Genomic DNA, 27,298 nt, shown 5'->3' with positions numbered 1-27,298 from the left:
CTGCTAATCTCGCAGTTTTAACCCTCTGTTCTTCCACATGAGTTCTCACTACATCAGGAATTGAATTTTTAATCTCCTCCAAAAGTATAATTTGTCTGAGAGCTTCATTCGTTTGGTCTATTTTCAAAGCCTTTATACACCTATCAAAATTACTCTGCTTGAGCCTTTCAAACTCCATGGGCGAGATTCTCCGCAAATGCGGAGAATCGTAAAGGCTGCCGTGGGACAGGCAGCCTTCACGCCCACTTCCGGGGCCAATTCTCCCCCCTGGGCGGGGCTAGTAGCGCGGCCCCGTGCGTCACGGCCTTGACGACGGTCGTCAAGGCCGCACGTCAAGCGTCACGCCGGCTGACACGGCCGGTGACGTCAGCCGCGCATGCGCAGGTTGGACAACGTCAACCCACGCATGCGCGGTTGGCGTCTTTTACATCAGCCGCCCCGCAAGACGTGGAGGCTTGATCTTGCGGGGCGGCGGAGGGAAAAGAGTGCGTCCGTTACAGACGCACTGCCTGCGATCGGTGGGCACCAATCGCGAGCCTATGCACCCCTTGGCACGGCCGTGGTACTGCCATGCCAATCGGGCCCCCAGATGCCCCAAACGGGCATCTGGCGCCCGTTTCATGACGGCAGCGAGTAGGTGTGTTTGCTGACATGTTGAAACGGGCATGAAGGCCCGGCCGCTCAGCCCATCGAGCTCGGAGAATCGCTGCTCGCCGTAAGAAACGGCGAGCGGCGATTTGTGCCATGGGTCGGGCGTGGGGGGGTGGGGGGGAGAATAGCAGGAGGGCGTGAAAAATGTCGGGAGGCCCTCCCGCTATTCTCCCAACCGGCATGAGAGTGAAGTATGTTTGACCAAATTATTTCCTTAAATTTCTAAACATTTGTCTGTAGCCCTAAGGCTACAGATGGATTTTTTCACCATTTCATCCTCCGGTCGTCATGCAAACACTTCACTAGCTCTGCTATCAGTAATACCCATATGTCCTGTGGCCATTCCATTTGTTTAGCTACCTTCTCAAATGAAATGAAAAAGGCTTCCACCTCCTTCTCGTAAAACCTTGGCAATGCTTGGACATATTTAAATAGATCCCCAGCAAGCCTTCGACTGGCTGGTTTAGCACACTGGGCTAAATTGCTGGCTTTTAAAGCAGACCAAGGCAGGCCAGCAGCACGGATCAATTCCCGTACCAGCCTCCCCGAACAGGCGCCAGAATGTGGCAACTGGGGGCTTTTCACAGTAACTTCATTTGAAGCCGACTTGTGACAATAAGCAATTTTCATTCATTCATTCATTCATTTCATTTTCTTTCTCACTATCCGCATCACTATCATCCAACTGTTTGTTTCCCTTTATGTCTGCCAATTTTAACTGACTGTCATGTTTCATGGCCATCTCTCTTTATCTTTTTCCCTGATCTGTATCTCCCTTTCTCTTTCTTTTTGTTCTGCTAGGACTATTCTTTCTTTTCTTCTTTCTTCTCTATCTCTTTCTTTTTCCTTTCTCTCTCTCTCTTTCTTTATCCTCCCTATCTCTTTCGTATTCAAGCTGCTTTAATTCTTTCTCATGTTCCATTTGTTTAAGTTGCAACTAAATTTTTGCCATTTCCAATGAGTCAAAGTGTATCTCAGGCAACTTTAAATGCTTAGCCACCGTCATAATTACCTCATCTTTTCGCATTTTGTCAGGTAACGTTAACTGCAATATTTTTGCCAAATCTAACAGTCTGCTTTTAGTCTCTGTCCGTAAGTGTGACCGTCTCCACCCCCAAAAAGTTCAGAGCTGCTGAAACAGCCATTGTGCACAACACACTCCCTACTTAAACTAAAATACCACACCTGAAAAGCAACCACAATATGCTCACCCCTCACTATCTTTAAGTTCACTAAGTCAATCCAATAGATAGACTTGTATCTCCCTTGAGCCCCCAATTTGTTATGGGCCAGGGTTTAGAGAACCCCAAAGTACATCATGGAGTTCACCTGACCCACAACTTTTACTAGATTGTGGTATGGGGAGCACACGGCCCACTCTACAATTGTGGTACAGCAGAAATGGAAAAGTATTTTTTAAAGCAAAACAATGTTTATTCTATGAACTCAAGTTAACCTTTTTAAAACATAGAGTGAACATCTTAGCAACCATCAATTCAAATACAACCCCCAAAGAATGTAAACTAAGTAATCCTTAATAACTTCCCAAACAACATCCAGAAGACAAAAGAAATACCTTGTAACAGAAGCACATCAGGTTTCCATTCACTACTGAAAACATTCATAATTCCGAATTCACCAAATGATCAAGAGATAGTCTTTTCATGGCAGAGAGATCAACAGTACACCTGCTTTGTCGGCTTCAGCTGCAACACTGAAAACAAAACTAAAACACACCCTGCAGCAAACAGCCTAAAACAAAATTAAAAAGCTGACAGACATAAGAACATAAGAACTAGGAGCAGGAGTAGGCCATTTGGCCCCTCGAGCCTGCTCCGCCATTCAATTAGATCATGGCTGATCTTTTGTGGACTCAGCTCCACTTTCCGGCCCGAACATCATAACCCTTAATCCCTTTATTCTTCAAAAAACTATCTATCTTTACCTTAAAAACATGTAATGAAGGAGCCTCAACTGCTTCACTTGGCAAGGAATTCCATAGATTCACAACCCTTTGGGTGAAGAAGTTCCTCCTAAACTCAGTCCTAAATCTACTTCCCCTTATTTTGAGGCTATGCCCCCTAGTTCTGCTGTCACCCGCCAGTGGAAACAACCTGCCCGCATCTATCCTATCTATTCCCTTCATAATGTTAAATGTTTCTATAAGATCCCCCCTCATCCTTCTAAATTCCAACGAGTACAGTCCTAGTCTACTCAACCTCTCCTCATAATCCAACCCCTTCAGCTCTGGGATTAACCTAGTGAATCTCCTCTGCACATCCTCCAGCGCCAGTACGTCCTTTCTCAAGTAAGGAGACCAAAACTGAACACAATACTCCAGGTGTGGCCGCACTAACACCTTATACAATTGCAACATAACCTCCCTAGTCTTAAACTCCATCCCTCTAGCAATGAAGGACAAAATTCCATTTGCCTTCTTAATCACCTGTTGCACTTGTAAACCAACCTTCTGTGACTCATGCACTAGCACACCCAAGTCTCTCTGAACAGCGGCATGCTTTAATATTTTATCGTTTAAATAATAATCCCGTTTGCTGTTATTCCTACCAAAATGGATAACCTCACATTTGTCAACATTGTATTCCATCTGCCAGACCCGAGCCCATTCACTTAACCTATCCAAATCCCTCTGCAGACTTCCAGTATCCTCTGCACTTTTCGCTTTACCACTCATCTTAGTGTCATCTGCAAACTTGGACACATTGCCCTTGGTCCCCAACTCCAAATCATCAATGTAAATTGTGAACAATTGTGGGCCCAACACGGATCCCTGAGGGACACCACTAGCTACTGATTGCCAACCAGAGAAACACCCATTTATCCCAACTCTTTGCTTTCTATTAATTAACCAATCCTCTATCCATGCTACTACTTTACCCTTAATGCCATGCATCTTTATCTTATGCAGCAACCTTTTGTGTGGCACCTTGTCAAAGGCTTTCTGGAAATCCAGATATACCACATCCATCGGCTCCCCGTTATCTACTGCACTGGTAATGCCCTCAAAAAATTCCACTAAATTAGTTAGGCATGACCTGCCTTTAACGAACCCATGCTGCGTCTGCCCAATGGGACAATTTCTATCCAGATGCCTCGCAATTTCTTCCTTGATGATAGATTCCAGCATCTTCCCTATTACCGAAGTTAAACTCACTGGCCTATAATTTCCTGCTTTCTGCCTACCTCCTTTTTTAAACAGTAGCGTCACGTTTGCTAATTTCCAATCCACCGGGACCACCCCAGAGTCTAGTGAATTTTGGTAAATTATCACTAGTGCATCTGCAATTTCCCTAGCCATCTCTTTTAGCACTCTGGGATGCATTCCATCAGGGCCAGGAGACTTGTCTACCTTTAGCCCCATTAGCTTGCCCATCACTACCTCCTTAGTGATAACAATCCTCTCAAGGTCCTCACCTGTCATAGCCTCATTTCTATCAGTCGCTGGCATGTTATTTGTGTCTTCCACTGTGAAGACCAACCCAAAAAACCTGTTCAGTTCCTCAGCCATTTCCTCATTTCCCATTATTAAAACTCCCTTCTCATCCTCTAAAGGACCAATATTAACCTTAGCCACTCTTTTTTGCCTTATATATTTGTAAAAACTTTTACTGTCTGTTTTTATATTCTGAGCAAGTTTACTCTCATACTCTATCTTACTCTTCTTTATAGCTTTTTTAGTAGCTTTCTGTTGCCCCCTAAAGATTTCCCAGTCCTCTAATCTCCCAGCAATCTTTGCCACTTTATATGCTTTTTCCTTCAATTTGATACTCTCCCTTATTTCCTTAGATATCCACGGTCGATTTTCCCTCTTTCTTCCGTCCTTCCTTTTTGTTAGTATAAACCTTTGCTGAGCACTGTGAAAAATCGCTTGGAAGGTTCTCCACTGTTCCTCAACTATTCCACCATAAAGTCTTAGCTCCCAGTCTACCTTAGCTAGTTCTTCTCTCATCCCCTTGTAATCTCCTTTGTTTAAACACAAAAAGACAAAAAGGACAAAAGACAGCCCAGCTCCACCCTGATATCACTGATAAACATCCATTTCTTAAAGGTACTCTCACATGCCAAGTATCAGACATTCTGGCAACATGGTCAGCCCAACTCAGATGTGACTTTCTCAATATAGTGTTGATGCTTAACATGCCAGCTCGGGTGAGGACTTCAATGTTTGACATTGTGTCCTTCTATCTGACCTTCAGAAGCTTCTGAAGGCAGTTCAAGTGAAAGTTGTTGAGCTTCTTGGCATGACACAAGTATTTAGCCCATGTCTCACATGCATAGAATGGGCAGGACTATTGCTTTATAGACTATGACTGGAATCGTGAGTCCGCATTGGCCTTCAGTGAGAATGGCAACCTGGATGTGAAATTCTGCAAGAATCAGGAAACGCGATTCTCGCTGAGGAGATAGATCCACACCCATCACCGGTGACGTAATGAGCATCCTACCCTGGATGGTTGGGAACCTCATTTAAATGATTTAACATCGCATTAGCAAACCATCCTGCTGGGACTTGCCCCCTCACTGAATATTAATTGCACGCCGGTGTAAGAATGCACTTTACAGCCTGAGGGCATGATCTGTCTGGAAAGCCATTGGTTATGGAGTTCAAGTTGTCAAGGAATAAGTTTGGGTGGATGACTGTTCAAGTTGGGAGGTTTGTTTAATCTGCAGCCCATAAGAACTGGGGGAATGAGAGTGAAGCTGACCACAAATTGAAGGCTTCACACGCTAAGGTGTGCCTCACCTGCCATAGGGGGAAGGCAGTTTCTTAATCAGTTGCCTGACCCTTCCTTGACAAGTCAAGTGCGCCAATTTAGTCAGTATTGCAATGCATGAGTGTGCCACTGATTGGTGCCCAATAGTTAAACCTTTAGAAACTTAGCACCCAAGCACTGAACTCCAAGGCCAACTTTCACCTCTCCATAATAGAGAGGTGGCAAAGATGTTGTCCCCAATGCAAGACATTATGGTGAATGCACTCGCCAGTCACCCCATTCAGGACATGACGGGTGGCAGTGTCTCGATCCTCCGTGAAATTAGAACGAATGGTCCATTGCGCTCAACTGTCCTCATTCCTGGGGGGTTCCCTATTGAGGGGCAATTTAGCATCGCCACCTACCCTGCACATCTTTGGGTTGTGGGGATGAGACCCACGCAGACAGAATGTGCAAACTCCACATGGACAGTGACCTGGAGCCGGGTTTGAACCCGGTCCTCGACGCCATGAGGCAGCAGTGCTAACCACTGTGCCACTCTGTCAGGTAGAGTTAAGGGGGCAATTGTGGGGAATTGGCCATTGTGCGAGAGGGGAGTGAATTGGCTCATTCAAAAGGCACTCACAAAGAGGGATGCACATGGGGTGGATGTCCCAGATCCTGACAGGGCTGTAGGACAGAGTATTGTCAGGACCCCTCATTGCTCACTTTTCTGTCCACTTCCCTTCAATTTGTGGTTTGAGAGAATGATGGAGCCAATGGAGCTGGCATTCCTTGATAGCTGTGGATCAGAAGCAGCAATGCCGACAAGCAGCTGCACACAGCTAGGACCAGCACCCTGCAGAGGAGGGGGAGGCAGGGCCTGTTAATCTACAAGATGCAGGGCCACAGATGGAGGATACACTACTGGCCACGGATCTACCATTAGAGAGCACCCTACTTCCAAACTCATGTCCGCATTGACTTTTGCCCATGTGTACAGATGTACCATAGACAGCATCCTATCTGGCTGCATCACAGCCTGGTATGGTAACTGCTCCAAGACCACAAGAAACTTCGGAGAGTCGTGAACACCGTCCAGTCCATCATGCAAACCTGCCTTCCATCCATTGACTCCATCTACACCTCCCGCTACCTGGGGAAAGCAGGCAGCATAATCAAAGACCCCTCCCACCCAGCTTACTCACTCTTCCAACTTCCTCCATTGGGCAGGAGATACAAAAGTCTGAGAACACGCACAAACAGACTCAAAAACAGCTTCTACCCCGCTGTTACCAGACTCCTAAACGACCCTCTTATGGACTGACCTGGTTAATGCTACACCCTGTATGCTGCACCCGATGCCGGTGTCTATGTATCTACATTGTGTACCTTGTGTTGCCATATTACGTATTTTCTTTGCACGTACTAAATGATCTGTTTGAGCTGCACGCAGAAAAATACTTTTCACTGTACCTCGGTACACGTGACAATAAACAAATCCAATCCAATCCAAACAGCAGAGGTCCGGTGCCGGAGAAGGTTGCACCTGTTCAGAGTGATGGAGGACCACCTGTGCCAGGTGGTGCAAGAGTTGACACTATATGCACTGGGAGGTCGTCTTCCATTGCCTGTGGCCCTGAAAGTCACAGCCGTGCTGAATTTCAATACCAGCAGCTCATTTTAAGGCTTCCATGGATGATGTGTTTAGCATCTCCCAGCCTGCTGCACATAAGTGCATAAGGGAAGTAACGGATGCGCTGTTTACGAGGGCCCACCTGTACATCAGTTTTGACTGGGACCAGATGAGCCAGGACCCAGGACCATGGGCTTTGTCCACATCTGACCCAGGTGCAGAGTGTCATTGGCTACACCCACATGGCCTTGTGTTACCCATGATATCATTGGGACCTGTTTATAACTGCAAGGGATTCACTTTCTCAATGTCCAAATCATGTGAGTTCAAGCCATGCGCATTGTTCCCATTTCCCAGGGAGCATCCATGACAACTTCATCTTGGGGTACTCACAGATCCTAGCCATTTTCGAGGGAGATCAGCGGCTGGGGGATGGCTCCTCATAGACAAAGGGTATCCACTCAGGAGATGGTGGACGATGTCAGTACGGAGACCCGAAACACCCACTGAGACTTGGTACAACAAGGCTCATGCGTCTAAGCGTGCGTTGGTAGAGCAGGCGATAAGACTGTTGAAGATACATTTCCAGTGCCTGGACCAATTGGGGGGAACCTTCCAATACAGCCCCTGGAGGGTGTCCCGCATTCTAGTGGTGCGCTGTGCTCTGCACAACCTGATACTGCAACAGGTCAAGCAGCTGGACAAGGGGGAGATGGAAGAATGCCACGTCTCCTCAGATGAGGAGGACAGCGGTAAGGGGCAATCAGTGGGAGAGGCATAAGGAGGACCTTGGGCAATGGCCAGGGTCCATATGGGGTGCAGGGCGAGGGACAAGCTCATTGCCCTCGGTTTACAGGTGGCTGGGACTAAGGAGTGAAGAGGGTGTCAAAACCTCTCCCCCGCCACCCATGGGGATCTGACATCCTCTCACTAGTGTCCAATCAGTGGGAGATAATAGTAATGATCGCACCATTCATGGGCAGGGCGCAAAAGTGACACTGCAGGGGTGAAATGACTTGAAGTGAGGACAGAGCAATGCCCCTCTTATCCTCTGTGAATGTTTGACTCCTGCCTGACAGAGAACTGAGGGTTCCCTGCCATTGAATGCAGTTATCTGGGGGCACAGAGGATGGCACATCTCAGCTCCTGTTGCCTCCTCCAAGGTCAGAGATCCCGGTATACTCCTTCACCTAATGACAAGACGGACAGACTCTCACAAGCTTGCAGCCCATGGCATCTTCATTACTCAAGAATATTGGCAGCCATGGGAGGTCTGAGCGTTTCCCTGGGGCGCGGGAGGAGCTGTGACAGAGTGACAGGAGCAGAGCAGCAGTACTGTGTCATCATGGTAGCAGGGAAGCACAGTAGCATTGTGCGAGAAGCACGGTAGCATAGTGGTTAGCAGTTGCTTCACAGCTCCAGAGTCCCAGGTTCGATTCCCAGTTTGGGTCACTGTCTGTGTGGAGTCTGCACTTTCTCCCCATATGTGCGTGGGTTTCCTCCGGGTGCTCTGGTTTCCTCCCACAGTCCAAAGATGTGCGGGTTAGGTGGATTGGCCATGCTAAATTGCCCTTAGTGTCCTAAAAAGGGTTGATTGGGGTTCTGGGATGGGGTGGAGGAGGTGTGTGCTTGAGTGGGGTGCTCTTTCCAAGGGCCGGTGCAGACTCAAAGGGCTGAGTGGACTCCTTCTGCACTGTAAATTCTATGATTCTATAGTCAGATGTGGGAGAACAATAGTAGTGCCATCCTCTTAGTGCTGAGGTAAGAAGCACCAAATTTGTGCAGAGCTTGGCAGAGCATGGCACTGTGACATGCAAATGGGTCACTTTATGAGTGATCACTGATTTTTAATGGAAGCTTGTTATTACACTGGTAACTTACCTTTACTAGTGCCTCGGCTCACCCGTGCTCACTATATGCCTCTCTTTTCTTGGCCTTCCCCACACTCCCGCTATGTCTAAGTGTATCCCCAGGATATCCCCAGCTGAGGATGAGGTGGCTTGCTGAATTCCACACCATGCTGCCTGATAGGACTGTGCCAGGTTTCACCAGGAGGGCTGGGATCTTGAGGGTACAGGCCTGCTTTCGGGCAGCATGGGTGTTGCAGTTGCAGTGCTACCCTCCTCAATGTGTGGAGCTAGAAGTGTGTCGGTCACAGGGAAGGGGGAGTCAGATGGGTTGGACACCCCAAGTGGAGGGCCCCAGGCTTTCCATCTGCTGACCCTCTTCCCTGTGGGTGCCCAATGGCCCTTGGACTTTTCCATGGGTTAGAGGGGCAGCTGGAGTGCGATCCAGAAGCCCTTTAGCCCCCTAGTGCTGACACGCATGGATTCCCACTCGTGCCTGTACCATGCAGTTGAAGCGGTGCACCATGGGTATCTTGAGCTGATCCATGGAGCTGACAACCCCTGCCATGGAATGCACGTCCTGCACCAAAGTCTCTATTGCAGATGCCACCCTCGCAATGTTGGCCATGTTGTGTCAGATTAACGGCACCATCTCCTTGGATAGAAGGTGTTGGGAGTCCTCCAGACGGCTTTGCAGTCCGAGGAGGGACGCTGCTTTCCCTTCCTGATGCTCACAACTCTGCCTTTGTAGAGCCAGTAGTTCTGGGACTACGGAGCCAAGAGGCACGTCATTGGACTGGGGCTCAGCGGAGTCCTGGACTCCGGCATCCCTCTGAATGCTAGATTCCTGGGTCCCTGCCTCCGCTGCTGTGAATATTCAGCTGTGAGGTGATCACCAGTGAATGACCAGAAGCGGGTTCCTTGCTCCCACATAGGCTGAAAGAGCTCTGAGCTTCTTGTCCAGGCATTGACTTTCAGCCTTGTACACCTTAGCTAGGGTGGCATCAGCTCCTGGAGCTTTGCCAGTAGACAGGTGTTTGATCACATTTATTATTCCTCTCAGCGAGGGAAGGCCATCAAGAGAATAGTCAATAGAAACCTGTTGATTGCTTGTTTCATGATGATTTGAAGGCCGATTTAGGATATGGCTAAAGTGCTCAGTCCATCTCTCGAGAATTTGGGATTCTTTTGTGAGCTGTGTTGACCCATCGGCACTTTGGATTAGTGATGAGCCGGTAGGTAGATTTCAAAGTATCATAGAATCTCTTTGTCTTTGTGGTCTATATATGGCTGAGGTTAATCTGATTTCTGACTGAGTTTGCATTGCACAATCTTGCAGATGTTTCAATGGGCATTGTGCTTGGATCGTGATGACTTGTCTTTGAGGTAAACCCAATAGAGGTGATGTTTCTCCTCCAGTAGCTTCTTGATTACCTCCTTGCTTTCTGGTGTCAGCTGACTAGATGTTCAGCAAAATTGATTATGTGAATCAATCTTGATGCTTGAGAGAGATAAGACCAAGGGCCTCTAAAGCAGTGTAGTTCACGATATACCTGAAGGTCACCCAGTCATCCTTAATGTAGTGACTGTCCATTTACGCTGCACAGAAATGACTCTCTAATTTCTCTGAGAGATTCCTTCATGAATGCCTCTTTGAGATGCTTCTGGACCTTCATGTCCTGGAAACAGCTGAGGGAAAGATCCTGATAAGATGGTAGTCAGTTCATCAGTCAGTGACACATGTGACTTTTCTTGGATGCACATCCCATCTGTCCTTCTGGCTGATGATGACATAGTCGATTACATGTCAAGGAATAAAACAGGGGTGTTGTGATTAGGGAAGTGGAAAACTGCGTTGGTGATGATGTGCTGATGCTCAGCACACAGCTTCAGTGAGAGGATACCATTGTTGTTATAACTGCCAACCCCATTCATGCTGATTCATGACAGCAAAATCTACAACAGCTTTGTGTGGTTCTTCTTTTCCATGGCCTTTGCAAAGGAATGTGCAACTTGCATCAAATATTAGAGCTGACCCTCCTCGGGTGGATGAGTCTCGTTGAGGGTAGTGATGTGGATGTTGTACCTATCCAGTGCTCCACTAATAAGAACATTTCTTCTCTCAGGTCTGTTGGCTGTAACATTGTCCATGGGTATACACACATTCCATATGTCAATGCTGACAAGTGTCACCGTTACTTTCTTTTTAAGACTGGCTTACGACCACACTGTTGGGATCCCTGTCAGCTGCGGCCCATTGGTTAAGGAGGTGAAGCAGACACTTTTAGGGCACTTTTTCTCGCCCTTCCTCATAGAGAAGTGAGCAATGTGGTCATGAAAAGGGATGTTCAGTTGTTCAGGGGGCTGCTGAATTCCACTTCTGCTTCCTTCCAGTGAAAACAACCCTATGGCTTGAGCCACCTGTGTGTGGGCTCAGGGTTACAGCTCCACACCTGGTGTTACATTGTTCACCCATTGCCACAGGACTTGTGACAGATAGATGATGGATGGTAGAAAGATGATGAACATGACTTGCACATGAATTGGATAAGTGAGAAGAGGGTTGCACATCATTGGCCTCACCTTCTCATCCTGACCTATCTTGGCACAGTAGCTGCAGAAACATACAGATGTGGGTGACCAGGATCATCTTGATGAGCTCTATGCATTCCACAACATGGTGCTGACCTGTCTTCAAGACTACTGGATCTTAGGTTGTCCTCATCTGTCCAGTCCACCAAAATCAGTTTTTGCATGCCAGGGTAACAAATCCCTAGGTTGGTGAGGCCAGAAGGTCTAATGGCCAGCCTCACCTGGTTTTGCATACCCATCGAAGCATTTTACTAGAGTGTTCCCGCTGTCGCATGCAAACAACTACTTGGAGCCACAGGTGAGAGCTGGCTAAAGAGCAGGGCCAATACAGTGTGAGCCATTCCATAGAGTGTGGCGTGCCCGCCTGTGAAAGGTGTTACCCCCCTTTCTTAGCCCAACCAGACTGTAGTATAGTTATATCAGCAAGGTTTCAAAATAAGGGTTCTCCCATTTCAGACAGAGAAAGGAGGAATTTCATCTCTCAGACTGTAATTCGTGTTTGGAATTCTCTTCCGCAGTGAGCAATTGGGGCTGAGTCATTGAATCTATTTGAAGGCTAAGCCAGGATAGATTTTTTGATTGACAAAGGAATCAAGGATTATGGAGGATAGGCGGGAAAGTGAAGTTAAAGCCACAATCAAATCAACCATGATCCTACTGCATGGCGGAGCAGGCTTAAGAGGTTGAATAGCCGATTCCTGCTCCTATTAATATGCTTATTACAGCTGGCTGAGTGATTGATGCATCCATCTTTTTATTTTAAGTGCACATCCATTAGTTTTCTAACTCTTCCTCAGTCAAAAGAAATTCTTTCGCATTTGTTTCCATGAGTGATGCACTGAGGAGAGAATATTCATCCCAGCTCCAGCAATTCTTTCTGTATAATTGCTCAACTTTGGTGGGTTTCTCTCAGCGTCAACAATTGCCACCACTATGAATGAATTTATTTGACTCATAATGCAATTATATAAATGGTGGATGATTGAATGTATATCCCCACTAATGTAGTGGGGATTAAACAAAAAGCCAAACACTTACAAAATGATGATAATAGCAAATTACTGCGGATGCTGGAATCTGAAACAAAAACAGAAAATACTGGACAATATCAGCGGGTCTGACAGCATCTGGGGGGAGAAAAGGGAGCTAACGTTTCGAGTCTAGATGACTCTTTGTCAAAGAGCTTTTGATAAACTTCTGTCCAGGAAATAAATCTGTTTTTGTTTCTTTTTGATATTTTCTTTTTGATATTTTTTGTTCTAAAAACATAAAAATAATCCTTCTTTCAATAACACTATTTTCACTGAATTAATTTATGTAACGGAGTTTTGGTTATAAGTAAAACTACACTGAAAAGTTTCTCAGGCTGAAATTGGATTTCCTGTGGGACATAATGGCAGCAGGAATTGTACACTCACCTCAGATCAGAAATCTACCTGGCCCCTGGATAAGGAGAAATAAGAGGAGTCTTTTTGCAAATAAGATGCTTCATAACTGCTTCAGATTCCTGCTGCAACTTTGGTTTGCCTTGAGGCAGCTCCTTGTGTTGGGAAATAACAGTGCACCATGTTGGGTGGGTGCCAAAGTGGGTTCCACAGAGTTTAACCCCACTTTGTTATAACAATATATGGAATTATGCAGAACCGATTGCTCATGATATTTTAGGAATATTTTAGTAATTTAATAAGGTGTAACTACTAACCTTGTTATCGTCCATTACGGTATTGAGCGACTCTATCCACATAGGGTCAATATCTCCATCTAAAACAATCCACTTTGGACCCCCATGAGAACAGCTGGAAAGTTCTCTCATAGTAGTTGAAAACAAGCCTATTCATGAGTGAGATCAAATATACATTCATGACTGATAGAATGTACACTTATTTCTGATTAAAAATCAGTTCCATGGAGACAGAACATAAGAAGCCTCCTTCAGAGTCAATTAATCTTACATTGCAATCATAGTACATAGTTAGCAAAAATATACAACAAATCACCTACTAGTTTCTTCCTCACATTACCCTAATATAAATCAAATATCTGACTTCCAGTGACGCAATGTGAGGGGAAGGCATGCATGACGTGGCTCCTGCTGGAAACTTGATTTTTTTACCCTTTTACCACTTACCGCCACTTGCCACTTACCGAAAAAGCGCTCCAATTAAGAATCATTGATCATAGAATTTACAGTGCAGTAGGAGGCCATTCGGCTCAGAGTCTGCACCGGCCCTTGGAAAGAGCACCCCACTTAAGCCCATGCCTCCACCCTATCCCCGTAACCGCACCTAACCTTTTTGGACACCAAGGGCAATTTAGCAAGGCCAATCCACTGAACCTACACAACTTTGGATTGTGGGAGGAAACGGAGCACTCGGAGGAAACCCATGCGAGACGGAGAGAACGTGCAGACTCCACACAGACAGTTACCCAAACCGGGAATCAAACCTGGGACCCTGGAGCTGTGAAGCAACTGTGCTAACCACTGTGCTACCATGCTGCCCCAACTGGATGGAATTCCCTCATCTCTGTGATGCCCAGGAGAAGCAAAGAAGGAAAAGAATAGGCCTGAACTTCAACGGCAGACTCAGATTCTGAAGTTGCCCACAGACCAACCAGAGCTAAAATGGCAATGGCACCTTCTTCTCCAGCCACTCCTTTAACGACCGAAAGACTCAGCAAAATTTTTGTAGTTGAGCTCGAAAAATATCGACAATGCTTGACTTTGGATGTTAAAAGATCAGTCTTGGTCCCCAGTCATTCAGTTCTCAAGATCACTAGCCAGACCATCAAAGTACAAGGAGCCACAATCAAGGATATTGAGACTGCATTGTCTGAGTATAGTGATAAGATCACGTCCTCGGAGTCCAACCTTGACACTGTGATCAAGGATAACAAGATATACGGCAGCACGGTGGCGCAATGGGTTAGCCCTGATGCCTCACGGCGCCGAGGTCCCAGGTTCAATCCCAGCTCTGGGTCACTGTCCGTGTGGAGTTTGCACATTCTCCCCGTGTTTGCGTGGGTTTCACCCCCACAACCCAAAGACGTGCAGGCTAGGTGGGTTGGCCATGCTAAATTGCCCCTTAATGGGATAAAATTAATTGGGTACTCTAAATTTATTTAAAAAAAGATAACAAGACATTAACATCCAAGCTGGACGACCTGGAAAACAGATCCAGAAGGCAAAATGTTTGTGCTGTGATGTTACCAGAGGGGATCGAAGGCCGCACTCCACTTAGTTTTTCTCAGACCTGTTCCACAAAATGGTGGGTGAGGATGTACTTCCATTCCCCCCCCCCCAGAATTAGACTGCATCCACCGTTCGCTCCAGTCTGGAGATCCTCCTCGTCCTGTAATTGCAAAGTTTCCCAGCTTTAAGGAGAAGGAGTTATGCTTTGATGGGGAAGAGAGCACCAGGATTTTCTGTGGGAAGGCCACTCTATCAGATTATACCAGGACATGAGTTCAGACCGAGCCAAGAAAAGGGTTGCATTTCACAAAGTGAAATCTTCCTTGTACAAGAATAGCGAACTTTGGGATGATTTATCCAGCCGGCCTTCATGTATGGGCACTTTTCATGTCTGTTATTTGGGTACATTCTTGATTACCTTTGTTGTATAGGAGGGATTTCTACTGTTCGCTCCTTAAAATAATCTATTTTCTTTCTATTCGTTCTTACTATTTTGCGCGACTCTTTGCATGACTTTCAGTCACCCTCATAGTGCTCTGAAGTTAAATAGGTTTTAACTCCCCAGTTGCTAGTCTTACTGCTAACAAGGTGCGTTAGCTAAGGGAACGATATTGAAGCGTTTTCTGCAGCTCATAATAGTTTTGAAAACGAGCTTAGAGTCTGTGTTGAGTTGTGTTCTGTTATTTGTAGGTTATAGGTTAAGTTATTGTTTGCCACCGTTCCATTTGCTTTTGGGTGCGGTTGTGCTCAACTGTGACGACATGTTTGGGTTGGGGAGGGGCATGGGGTGGGTTTTATTTGCTGACGATGTCTGCTGGTCTGTCTTTTTTGAGTCAACTGACTTGGCTCGGTGGCCATCTTGGGTTGATCTTCTTGCTTTGCCTTCTCAGTGCCCCTTTTTTAACATACCTCCTTGGTAATGGCTGGCTCTGGTTTGCAGGATGGCGGGAGACCTACAATCCGACAGATTACCTGGAAAGTGAGGGATTTGAATGGTCCTGAAAAATGGATGAGAGCATTCACGCACCTTAAAAGCCTAAATTCTGATTTTTTTTTTGTTGTTGCAAGAAACCCATTTACGCATTAAAGATCAGACCAGGCTATGCAAAAGATGGGTTGGGCAAGGTTTTCATTATAGTTTTAATAGCAGGGCCAGGGGCATGGCGATTTTCATCAACAAAGGAGTCCAATTCTCCTCATTCTAGGTTGTGGTTGACCCAAACAGTCGATAATAGCATGCGGCTCCCTATTGAACTCCCCAACAGTTCCGGTCAACGTCTATGCCCCTAACTGGAATGATACGAATTTCAACAACTCTTTGTAGTCTTCCCTCCCCAACCTCGACACACACCATCTTATTTTTTGCATCCAAATGACAGAGATTTCTCCTTTTTCTCTCATGTTCACCATGTGTACTTTCATTCTGGATAAGGCTCTCATCCCATCAGTGGTGGCGGCTGAGTACTCATGATAATAATAACAATAATCTTTATTAGTGTCACAAGTAGGCTTACATTAATAGGACGCGTACCCTCTCCCCCGTATATCCGACTTGGTCAACAGGATCACGCAGTACAAGGTCTTCTCCACGGTGGACCTCAAGTCTGCCTACCACCAGCTCCCCATCCGCGCAAGCGATCACAAGTGCACTGCGTTCGAAGCGGACGGGCGGCTCTACCACTTTTTAAGGGTTCCCTTCGGTGTCACAAACGGGGTCTCGGTCATCCAAAGGGAGATGGACCGAATGGTCAACCGATACGGTTTACGGGCAACCTTCCCGTATCTAGATAACGTCACCATCTGCGGCCACGATCAGCAGGACCACGACACCAATCTCCGCAAATTCCTCCAAACCGCAAAGCTCCTGAATCTCACTTACAACAAGGACAAATGCGTGTTTAGCACCGACCGTCTAGCCATCCTCGGCTACGTAGTGCGAAATGGAGTGATAGGCCCCGACCCGGAATGCATGCGCCCCCTGATGGAGCTCCCCCTCCCCCACTGCCCCAAGGCCCTCAAGCGCTGCCTCGGCTTTTTCTCAAATTACGCCCAGTGGGTTCCCAACTACGCCGACAAAGCCCGCCCCCTCAACCAAACAGGCACGTTCCCCCTGTCGATGAACGCCTGTCAGGCCTTCAGCCGCATCAAAGCGGATATCGCAAAGGCCACGATGCGCGCTATGGACGAGTCCCTCCCCTTCCAGGTCGAGAGCAACGCGTCCGATGTAGCTCTGGCAGCCACTCTCAACTAAGCGGGCAGACCCGTGGTCTTCTTCTCCCGTACCCTTCATGCTTCCGAAATCTGCCACTCCTCATTCGAGAAGGAATCTCAGGCCATAGTAGAAGCTGTGCGACACTGGAGGCACTATCTGGCCGGCAGGAGGTTCACCCTCCTCACAGACCAACGGTCAGTGGCCTTCATGTTTGACAATGCACAGAGGCGCAAGATAAAGAACGACAAGATCTTGCGGTGGATGATCGAGTTGTCCACCTACAGTTACGACACCTTGTATCGTCCTGTGAAGCTGAACGAGCCTTACGAAGCTCAAAGATCAGCGCGGAGTGCAAGCCACACTTCTACCGCCCCGAAAAAGCGCATCTGATAAAGGCTTCCCGTCCCTTTGAACGCCTCAGCATGGACTTCAAGGGTCCCCTCCCCTCTACCAACCGCAACACGTACTTCCTCAACGTGATTGACGAGTGCTCCCGCTTCCCGTTCGCCATCCCCTGCCCTGACATGACCACACCCACCATCATTAAAGCCCTCCACACCATTTTCTCCCTGTTCGGATTCCCCGCTTACATTCACAGCGATAGGGGTTCCTCCTTTATGAGTGACGAACTGCATCAATTCCTGCTCAGCAAGGGCATTGCCTCAAGCAGGACGACCAGTTACAACCCCTGGGGTAACGGACAGATCGAGAAGGAGAACGGTGCGGTCTGGAAGACCGTCCTGCTGGCCCAACGGTCCAGAAATCTCCCAGTCTCCTGCTGGCAAGAGGTCCTCCCAGACGCCCTCCACTCAATCCGGTCACTACTTTGCACATCTACCAATCTAACGCCTCATGAACGCCTTCTTGTCTTCCCCAGGAGGTCTTCCTCAGAGACCCCGCTCCCGACCTGGCTGGCTGCCCCCGGGCCCATCCTGCTCTGGAAACACTTGCGGGCGCACAAGTCGGACCCGCTGGTCGAGAGGGTCCAGCTGCTCCACGCTAACCCGCAATACGCGTATGTGGAGTACTCCGACGGCCGACAGGACACGGTCTCCCTACGGGACCTGGCACCTGCCGGATCCCTGCCATTGCCCCCGGCACCAGCCCCCCACCCCCCCTCCAACCGCAACAGCTCCCCGCAGGCGCTCCCGTCCCTGGCCCACCAACCTCCTCACCCGCGCCGCCTAGAAGACCAGATGCCCCCCCCCGGCCCGGCCCCCACCAGCTCGGTCTAGGGGTATGGAAACATCCACGAGGACCGGATCATTGCTTCCGGAGTCATGGCCGCCCGCATCTCCTACGTGTCCGACGAAGCTCCGCAGGTCACAGAGGACGTCCAAGGCCCCCGATCGACTGATCGAGTCGATATGAATTGTTAATGGACTTTTTTTTTGTTTGTTCTCTCATTTTCCAACTCTGTAAATTATTACCATGTGCTAACACGTCCCTGTATATAGTTACGGGCCAGTGGGCAGCCGCCATTGGAGAGGTATAATCCCATATCACTAGTCATACTACCAGTATCTTAACCCACCCGCACGGGACGCCCCCCCCCCCCCCCTCCTTCCCCGGCTTCTCAAAAAGCACACCCCCCGGTTCCTTTCTCAACAAGGGGTGAATATGGTAGTATGACTAGAGGTACTACGGTACCTGGGAGTGTGAGCTGCTATTGGTGTAGAAGGCTCGCTGCCCATTGGCCCAAGTGTTGTCTTCTCATTGGTCGAGAGGAAGGTAGCTCCGCCTATGAGGCGGAGTATAAGAACCCGTGTTTCCCAGCAGCCATCGTTCTTTCTCTACTCATGCTGCTGGGCACACTTCTTGTAGATTAAAGCCTTCGATTCAGACTACTCCTTCGTTTCTGTGTTCATTGATCGCGTATCAATGTCTTTCTTGCATTTGGGGATTAAATGTACCAGCAGGGTTCAGTTGAGAGATTCTACCTGAGATGGCAACTGTTTATCTCCTTTTTCAAAGATTTAGACATGATCAGCTGTGAGGGAAAGAGTTTCAGTTATTTGCTTTTTCTTTGTTTGGTTTGCATTGTTGAGTAAATTTTCTTCTTGTCCTTATATTTGCAATAATTCTTGTTCTGTGTCTATACTGTACCTGTTTGGCATTGAGAATGTATTTGTTGTGTTATGTGCTTAACCTGATGGCACTTCTAGGTTCAGCTGTTTTAAAAGGCTTAGATAAGCAGCAGATAGAACGACTGCTCATAAGACCATAAGACATAGATGCAGAATTAGGCCACTCGGCCCATCGAGTCTGTTCCGCTATTCAATCATGGCTGATATTTTTATCAACCCCATTCTTCTGCCTCCTCCCCAAAACCCCTGATCCCCTCCCCTCATCAAGAATCTCTGTCTTAAAGACACTTGGCCTCCACAGCCTTCTGCGGCAAAGAGTTCCACAGATTCACCAGCCTCCAGCTGAAGAAATTCCTCCTCATCTCTGTTTTAAAGGGTCGTCCCTGTAGTCTGAGGTTGTGTCGTCTGATTCTAATTTTTCCTACAAGTGGAAGCATCCTTTCCACGCCCACTCTATCCAGTCCTCGTAGTATCTTGTAAGTTTCAATATGATCCCCCCTCATCCTTCTAAACTCGGCGAGTACAGACCCAGAGTCCTCAACCTTCCTCATACGACGAGCTGTTCATTCCAACGATCATTCTTGTGAACCTCCTCTGGACCCTTTCCAAGGCCAGCACATCTTTCCTTAGATACGAGGCCCAAAACTGCTCACAGTACTCCAATGGGGTCTGACCAGAGCCTTATACAGCCTCAGAAGTACATCTCTGGTCTTTATTCTAGTGTGATCTAATAGCCATTATAGACATTGTTGCCATTTAAAATGGCCGCCCGCAAAGGACGATGGGAATTGTGGTCAGGTTGGGACACAGACAGGACACAACTTTTGTATATTGCAAACGACAACTAAGACTTATACAGAAACTCACACCTGCTAGAGGCCAATCACAGGTCTTCCCAGGACAATGGGCTCCAGATTGAAACTTACAATAAGTAGCAGACTCGGGAGCGCCTGTTTGCCTCATTTGGGAGTGCCGACGTGCCTTGGACAATAAGGACTAAGACCTGCCCAGCCATCAAGGTACCCGCCCCAAATTGGCCAGAATCGATAAGGGTGATTGAAATCCTATCGCTCCACTGGATCCCTACCTGGGACCACCCAAAAGAGCACAAAAGATCGGAGGATAAGAAGAACTACGCAACCAACATTCTGCCTCTTTTGGGGATCGGCTTCTATCATCCAACTGCAGCACATCGACCAGCCAAGTTCAAGGTCCCACGACCTCCACCTTAAGACAACAATCAGTCTAGGCGAACCAACCAACCTCCAGCCGCCACACGTGAGGAACCAGATAAAGGCCTTATCTAACCTGCACAGAGACGGTCACTTGGAAGTTAAGTAAAGGTCTTTTAAACTGTTAGCTACAGTCTACTGTGTAGTAGCGTGTAATTTATTAAGTACAGAACTAATCCTATGTTCACCAATAAACTGTGATTATATTAAATATTTGTGTGGTCATTTGTCCAACACACAGAATACATTCGCACACTGTGGTTATTAATAAAGATAGAAGTCACCAACATGAATGCTAACATTGCATTTACCTTCCTAACTGCCGACTGAACCTGCACATTAACCTTAAGAGACTCGTGAACAAGGATTCTTAAGTCTCTTTGTGCTTCTGATTTCCTAAGCATTTCCCCATTTAGAAAATAGCTATGCCTAAATTCTTCCTTCCAAAGTGCATAACCTCACACTTTTCCACATTGTATTTCATCTGCCACTTCATTGCCCATTCTCCTAACCTGTCCCCTTGCTTCCTCAATACTACCTGTCCCTCTACAGATCTTTCTATCATCTGCAAACTTAGCAACAGTGCCTTCCCGTACCAGCCTCCCCGACCAGGCGCCGGAATGTGGCGACTAGGGGCTTTTCACAGTAACTTCATTTGAAGCCTACTTGTGACAATAAGCGATTTTCATTTCATTTTTCATTTCATTTTCAGTTCCTGTCCAGTTATCACTGCTCACTCAGGTTGGGGGAGAGAGGTTGTGTAGGCACTGTTGGCCTTCAAGAAACAAAATTCTCCTGATGTCCTGGACAACATGTCCTTGAAGGTGGCAAGACAATGGGCAAAGTGGTCAAGAAATGTTTTCCATTATTGAGTGAGGTATTGAACACAAAAGAAGGTATGTAATGATGGAACTGTATAAAATGCTGGTTAAGGCTACAGCTGGAATTGTGTGTAGAGTTCTGGACACCACATTACAAGAAGGACATAATTGCTCCGGAAAGAATGCAGAGAAGATTTACATAAATGTTGCCAGGGCTTGAAACTTGCAGCTATGAGAAGAGATTGGATAGGCTAGGGTTGCTTTCCTTAGAACAGAGGTGGTTAAGGGGTGAGCTAATTGAGGTGTATAAAATTACGAGGGGCCCAGATAGGATAGACAGGAAATACTTGATTCCTCTAACCAATGGGTCAATTACCAAGGAACAGAGGCTTAAGCTGATTAGTAGAAGGATTGGATGGGGCATGTACATTTTGGATTTGTTTATTGTCACGTGTACCATGGTACAGTGAAATGTATTTTTCTGCGAGCAGCTCAACAAATCATTAAGTATATGAAATGATCTGGTCCGTATCCTTCCATTCCCAGCCTATTCATATATTTGTCTAGATGTCCCTTAAATGCCGCTATTGTACCTGCTCCCACCACCTCCCCAGGCAGCGCGTTCCATATATTTACCACCCTCTGTGTAATAAACGTGCCTCGCACGTCTGTTCTAAACTTTTTCCTATGCACGTTAAACCTATGTCCCCCTCGTACTCAACTCTCCTACCCTAGGAAAGAGCATCTGACTATCCACTCTGTCCATGCCAGTCTTAATCTTGTGGATCTCTATCAGGTCACCTCTCAACCTCCGTCGTTTCAGTAAGAACAGACCGAGTTTATCTAACCTCTCCTCATAGCTAATGTCTTCCACACCAAACAACATCCTAATAATCCACTTATGTACCCTCTCTAAAGCATCCACATCCTTCTGGTAGTGTGGCAACCAGAATTGTACACAATATTCCAAAGGAGGTTGAACTAAGGTCCTGTACAGCTGCAACATGACTTGCCAATTTTTATATTCAATGCCCTGAATGATGAACGGCAGCATGCCGTATACCTTCTTGACCACCTTATCCACATGCATTGCCATTTTCAGTGATCGGTGGACATACACGTCTAGATCTCTCTGCCTGTCAGTACTCACAAGAATTCTATCATTTATTGTGTAATTCCTACATGCACTGGACCTTCCAAAGGGCATAACCTCACACTTGTCCGGATTAAACTCCATCTGCCATTTCTTCGGCCAAGACTCCAACCAGTTTATATCCTGCTGTATCCTCTGCCAATCCTCTTCACTATCCGCAACTCCACCTATTTTGTGTCGTCTATGAATTTACTAATCAGACCAGCTTCATTTTCTTCCAAATCATTTATATATACCACGGACAACAAAGGTCCCAGAACTGATCCCTGTGGAATGCCGCTAGTCACAGCCTTCCATTCAGAAAAACACCCTTCTACTGCCAGCCTCTGTCTTCGGTGCCCAAGCCAGTTCTGTATTCAACTTGCCAGCTCTCCTCTGATCCCGTGTGACTTCACCTTTTGTACCAGTCCAGTATGAAGTCCATGTGTACAACATCTAGTGCCTTTCCCTTATCTATCATCTTTGTAATTTCCTTGAAAAACGATCAAATTAGTGAGGCACGACCTCCCCTTCACAAAACCATGCTATCCATCACTAATAAGTCCATTTGTTTTCAAATGTGAATAAATCCTATCTTTAAGAATCTTTTCAAATAATTTCTCTACCCCTGACGTATGGCTCACCGGCCTATAATTTCCTGAATTATTCCTCCTGCCCTTCTTAAACAATGGAACAACATTGGCCTCTCTCCAGTCCTCTGGAACTTCACCTGTAGCCAATGATGATACAAAGATTACTGTCAAGGCCCAGCAATTTCCTCCCTTGTAGTATTCTGGGGTAGATCCCATCAGGTCCTGTGGACATATCTACTTTAATGCTTTTTAAGATGCCCAACACCTCCGCTTTATTAATATCAACATGAACTCAGAATAGGTACACACTCTAATCTATACTCCTCATCCACCAAGTCCTTTTCTTTGGTGAATACTGAGGCAAAGTATTCATTTAGTATCTCACCCATTTCCTCTCGTTCCATTCATAGATTCCCTCCAATATCCTTGAATGGACCAACTCTTTGGCTACCCTCTTGCTCTTTTACACATGTATAAAACACCTCAGAATTTTCCATAATCCTGTTTGCCAATGACCTTTAGCCTTCCTAACTCCTACCTTAAGTTCCGTCCTACTGGCTTTATATTCTTCAAGGGCTTCATCTGTCGTAAGCCATTTAGACCTTACGAATGCTTCCTTTTCCTTTTTGACAAGATTGATAAGATTCATAATATCCCTCCGTATCTAGGGTTCCCTAGTCAATGAATAGGAGTCTGACATGGGAATCCTTGTTGTTGAGATGCTCCAGGGATGAGTGTAGGGCAAGAGGGATGGCTTCTGCTATGGACCGGTTGTGGCCGTTTTTGAATCGCAGTACATCAAGGCATTGTGGGTGTATGGAGTTGATGTGCCTCATGACCAATCTCTTGAAGCACTTCATAATGATCGGTGTCAAGGCCACCGGACGCTAGTTGTTGAGGCATGTTGCCTGGTTCTTCTTTGGCAGCGGTATGATAGTGGTCTTCTTGAAACAGGTAGGGACCTCGGAACGGAGTAGGGGAGGTTGAAGATGTCCGCGAACACATCTGCCAGCTGATCGGCGCAGGATCTGAGTGCACGACCAGGGAACCCGTCAGGGCCAGTCGCTTTCTGAGGGTTCACATTCAAGTAGACCAATCGGACTTCAGAAGCTGTAACAGTAGCTATGGGTGTGTCCGAAGCTGCTGGGGCAGTTGACAACGGTTTGATGGTTTCTTGCGCGAACCGAGTATAGAATACATTGAGTTCATCGGGGAGGTATGCGCTGCTGCCAGAGATTCTACTCAGCTTTGCTTTGTAGCCCATTATGTTGTTTAAGCCTTGCCACAACTCGATCCGCCACCGCAAGATCTTGTCGTTCTTGATCTTGCCCCTCTGCGCATTGTCGAACATGAAAGCTACTGACCGTTGGTCTGTGAGGAGGGTAAACCTCCTGCCGGCCAGATAGTGCCTCCAGTATCGCACAGCTTCAACTATGGCCTGTGCCTCCTTTTCCACCGAGGAATGGCGGATTTCGGAAGCGTGGAGGGTTCGGGAGAAAATGGCCACGGGTCTACCCGCTTGGTTCAGGGTGGCCGCCAGAGCTACGTCAGACGCGTCGCTCTCGACCTGGAATGGGAGGGACTCGTCGATAGCATGCATCGTGGCCGTTGCGATATCCATTTTGATGCGGCTAAAGGCCTGGCGGTCCTCCATCGACAGGGGAAAGGAGGTGGACTGGATGGGGGGGGGCGGGCTTTGTCGGCGTAGTTGGGGACCCACTGGGCGTAGTATGAGAAGAAGCCCAGGCAGCATTTGAGGGAGTTGGGGAGAGGGAGTTCCATCAGGGGGCGCATGCGTTCGGGATCGGGGCCTATCATTCCATTACGCACTACGTAGCCAAGGATGGCTAGACGGTCGGTGCTAAACACGCACTTATCCTTATTGTAAGTTAAATGAAGGAGTTTTGCGGTTCGGAGGAATTTTTGGAGGCTGATGTCGTGATCCTGCTGGTCGTGGCCGCAGATGGTGAAGTTATCGAGATACGGGAAGGTGGCCCGTAAACCGAGCTTGTCGACCATTCGGTCCATCTCCCATTGGAAGACCGAGACTCCATTTGTGACACCGAATGGAACCCTGAGGAAGTGGTAGAGGCGCCCATCTGCCTCAAACGCGATGTACTTTCGGTCACTCGCGCGGAGAAGACTTTGTACTTTGCGATCCTGTTAACCAGGTCGGAAATACGGGGGAGAGGATACGCGTCCAGCTGCGTAAACCTGTTGATGGTCTGACTGTAATCGATGACCATCCGGTTTTTCTCCCCAGTCCGAACTACCAGCACTTGGGCTCGCCAGGGACTGTTGCTGGCCCCGATCATTCCTTCTTTAAGGAGCCTCTGGACCTCGGACCCGATGAAGGTCCGGTCCTGGGCACTGTAGCATCTGCTCCGAGTGGCGACAGGTTTACAATCTGGGGTGAGATTAGCAAACAAGGAAGGGGGGTCCACTTTGAGGGACGCGAGGCTGCAAACAGTAAGAGGAGGAATAGGGCTGCCGAATTGAAAGGTCAAGCTCTGTAGGTTGCACTGGAAGTCCAGGCCCAAAAGTGCCGGAGTACATAGGTGGGGGGGAATGAAGAGTTTGAAATTTTTGAAAACCCTCCCGGGAGGTTGCAAGAGTCCGTGCCTCAGCTAGGCTGAGGGTGTTCTTTTCTAACAATCGTTGGCGGATAGAAGGAGACTGCACGCCAGCAACGTAAGCGTCTCTGATTAGAAGTTCCATGTGCTCCGTCGCCGAAAATTGGAGACATGCGCACGTTCTCCCTAGAGCTGCGAGGGCCTGGTAAAACTCGTCGAAGGACTCACCAGGGAACTGTTGTCTGGTCGTCAGGAGATGCCGTGCATAAACTTCATTGACCGGCCGGAGAAAGTGTCCTTTGAAAATCTCCATGGCCGCATCAAAATCGCCTTCGTCTTCGATCATTGTGTAGACCGATGTGCCCGCGCATGAGTGAGGATATGGAGTTTCTGCTCCTTGGTGGGCTTGCCGGCTGCAGTCGTCAGGTAGCTATTAAAACACGCCTGCCAGTGTTTAAAAATTGCAGACGCATTTGCAGCATGCGTGCTGGTGCGGAGGCAGTCAGGCTTGATGCGAAGCTCCATTCCAAAATTCTAGCTGATTAAATTGATGTACCATCAATTCGACTCAAGACACATTTAGGATCTGAACTGTGGCTTTAATCAGCTAGTTTTATCCCGGTGGTCGACTACAGAGAATGACCGACCGCCGGGAACTCTGGGTACTTATACCCCACCTCGGAGGCCAATTGGAGAGCAGTCACATGACAAGTCCCAACAAATCGGACGAGAGGCACATGACCAGCCAGCGCCAATGGGAAGTCAGTGCTCTGCACCAATGGCAGTGCTCATATCCATACCACCACAAGCACCAAGTCTAATATGGCTTCCCCCCTAGTCGGCCTATCTCCATATTGAGTCAGGAATCCTTCCTACACCTGACAAAATCTGCTCCATCCAAACCATTTACAGTAAGGAGGTTCCAGTCAATATTAGGGAAGTTGAAGTCACCCATGACAACAACTCTGTTACTTCTGCACTTTTCCAAAATCTGCCACCCAATCTGTTCCTCTATCTCTCTGCTGCTATTGGGGGGTCTATAGAAAACTCCCAATAAAGTGACTGCTCCTTTCTTGTTTCTGACTTCCACCCATACTGACTCAGTAGACAAATCCTCCTCAACTACGTCCTTTTCTGCAGCTGTGGTGCACTCCCTAATTGACAGTGCCACTCCCCCTCCTCTTTTACCTCCCTCCTTATTCTTCTGAAAACATCTAAACCCCGGAACATTCTAACAACCATTCCTGACCCTGTGAAATCCACGTTTCCATAATGGCCACAACATAGTAGTTCCAAGTACTGATTCATGCTCTAAGTTCATCTCCCTTATTCCTGACACTCCTTGCATTGAAACATACACACTTTAACCAATTCCACTGAGTGCAACATTGCCCTATCAACTGTCTATCCTTCCTTACAGTCTTGCTGCATACTATTTCTGCCTGTTCAACAGCTACCCTGTCCTCTGATCCAAAGCTCTGGTTCCCATCCCCTGCCAAACTAGTTTAAACCCTCCCGAAGAGCTCAAGCAAACCTCCCACCCAGGATATTGGTGCCTCTCCAGTTTAGGTACAATCTGTCCTTCATGTACAGGTCCCACCTTCCCCAGAAGATATCCCAATGATCCACATATCTGAAGTCTTCCTTCCTGTACCAGCCCTGTAGCCACGTGTTCACCTGCACTCGCACTCTGTTCCTTGCCTCACTTGCACGTGGCACCGGTAGCAATTCTGAGAACCATACTCTGCTTGTCCTGCTCTTTAGCTTCCAACCTAACTCCCTAAAATCACTTTTTAGATCTTCATCCCTTTTCTTAGCTATGTCGTTGGTGCCTATGTACACCACAACTTTTGGTTGCTCACCCTCCCCCTTAAGAATCCTGTACACTCAATCCGAGACATCTCTAGCCCTGGCACCCGGGAGGCAACATACCTTCTGGGAGTCTCATTCGCGACCACAGAATATCCCATCCATTCCTCTAACCATTGAGTCTCCTATCACTACTGCTTTTCTATTC

The 27,298-nt window shown here is 47.4% G+C and overlaps 1 protein-coding gene across 1 annotated transcript in view; it reads right to left on the bottom strand.

Annotated features, from left to right (window-relative positions):
- LOC119962304 (dynein heavy chain 11, axonemal-like) overlaps positions 1-27,298 on the bottom strand; it is a 690,045-nt gene that overhangs the window by 400,803 nt on the left and 261,944 nt on the right. Inside the window, exon 25 of the mRNA XM_038790290.1 lies at positions 13,144-13,271. Within this exon, the coding sequence (XP_038646218.1) occupies positions 13,144-13,271 (128 nt within the window). The remainder of the gene's footprint in view (positions 1-13,143; positions 13,272-27,298) is intronic.

The sequence above is a fragment of the Scyliorhinus canicula genome, chromosome 2 (assembly GCF_902713615.1).
Source record: "Scyliorhinus canicula chromosome 2, sScyCan1.1, whole genome shotgun sequence".
NCBI classification, from domain to species: domain Eukaryota; kingdom Metazoa; phylum Chordata; class Chondrichthyes; order Carcharhiniformes; family Scyliorhinidae; genus Scyliorhinus; species Scyliorhinus canicula.
This window is presented reverse-complemented; position numbering and strand designations above follow the sequence as displayed.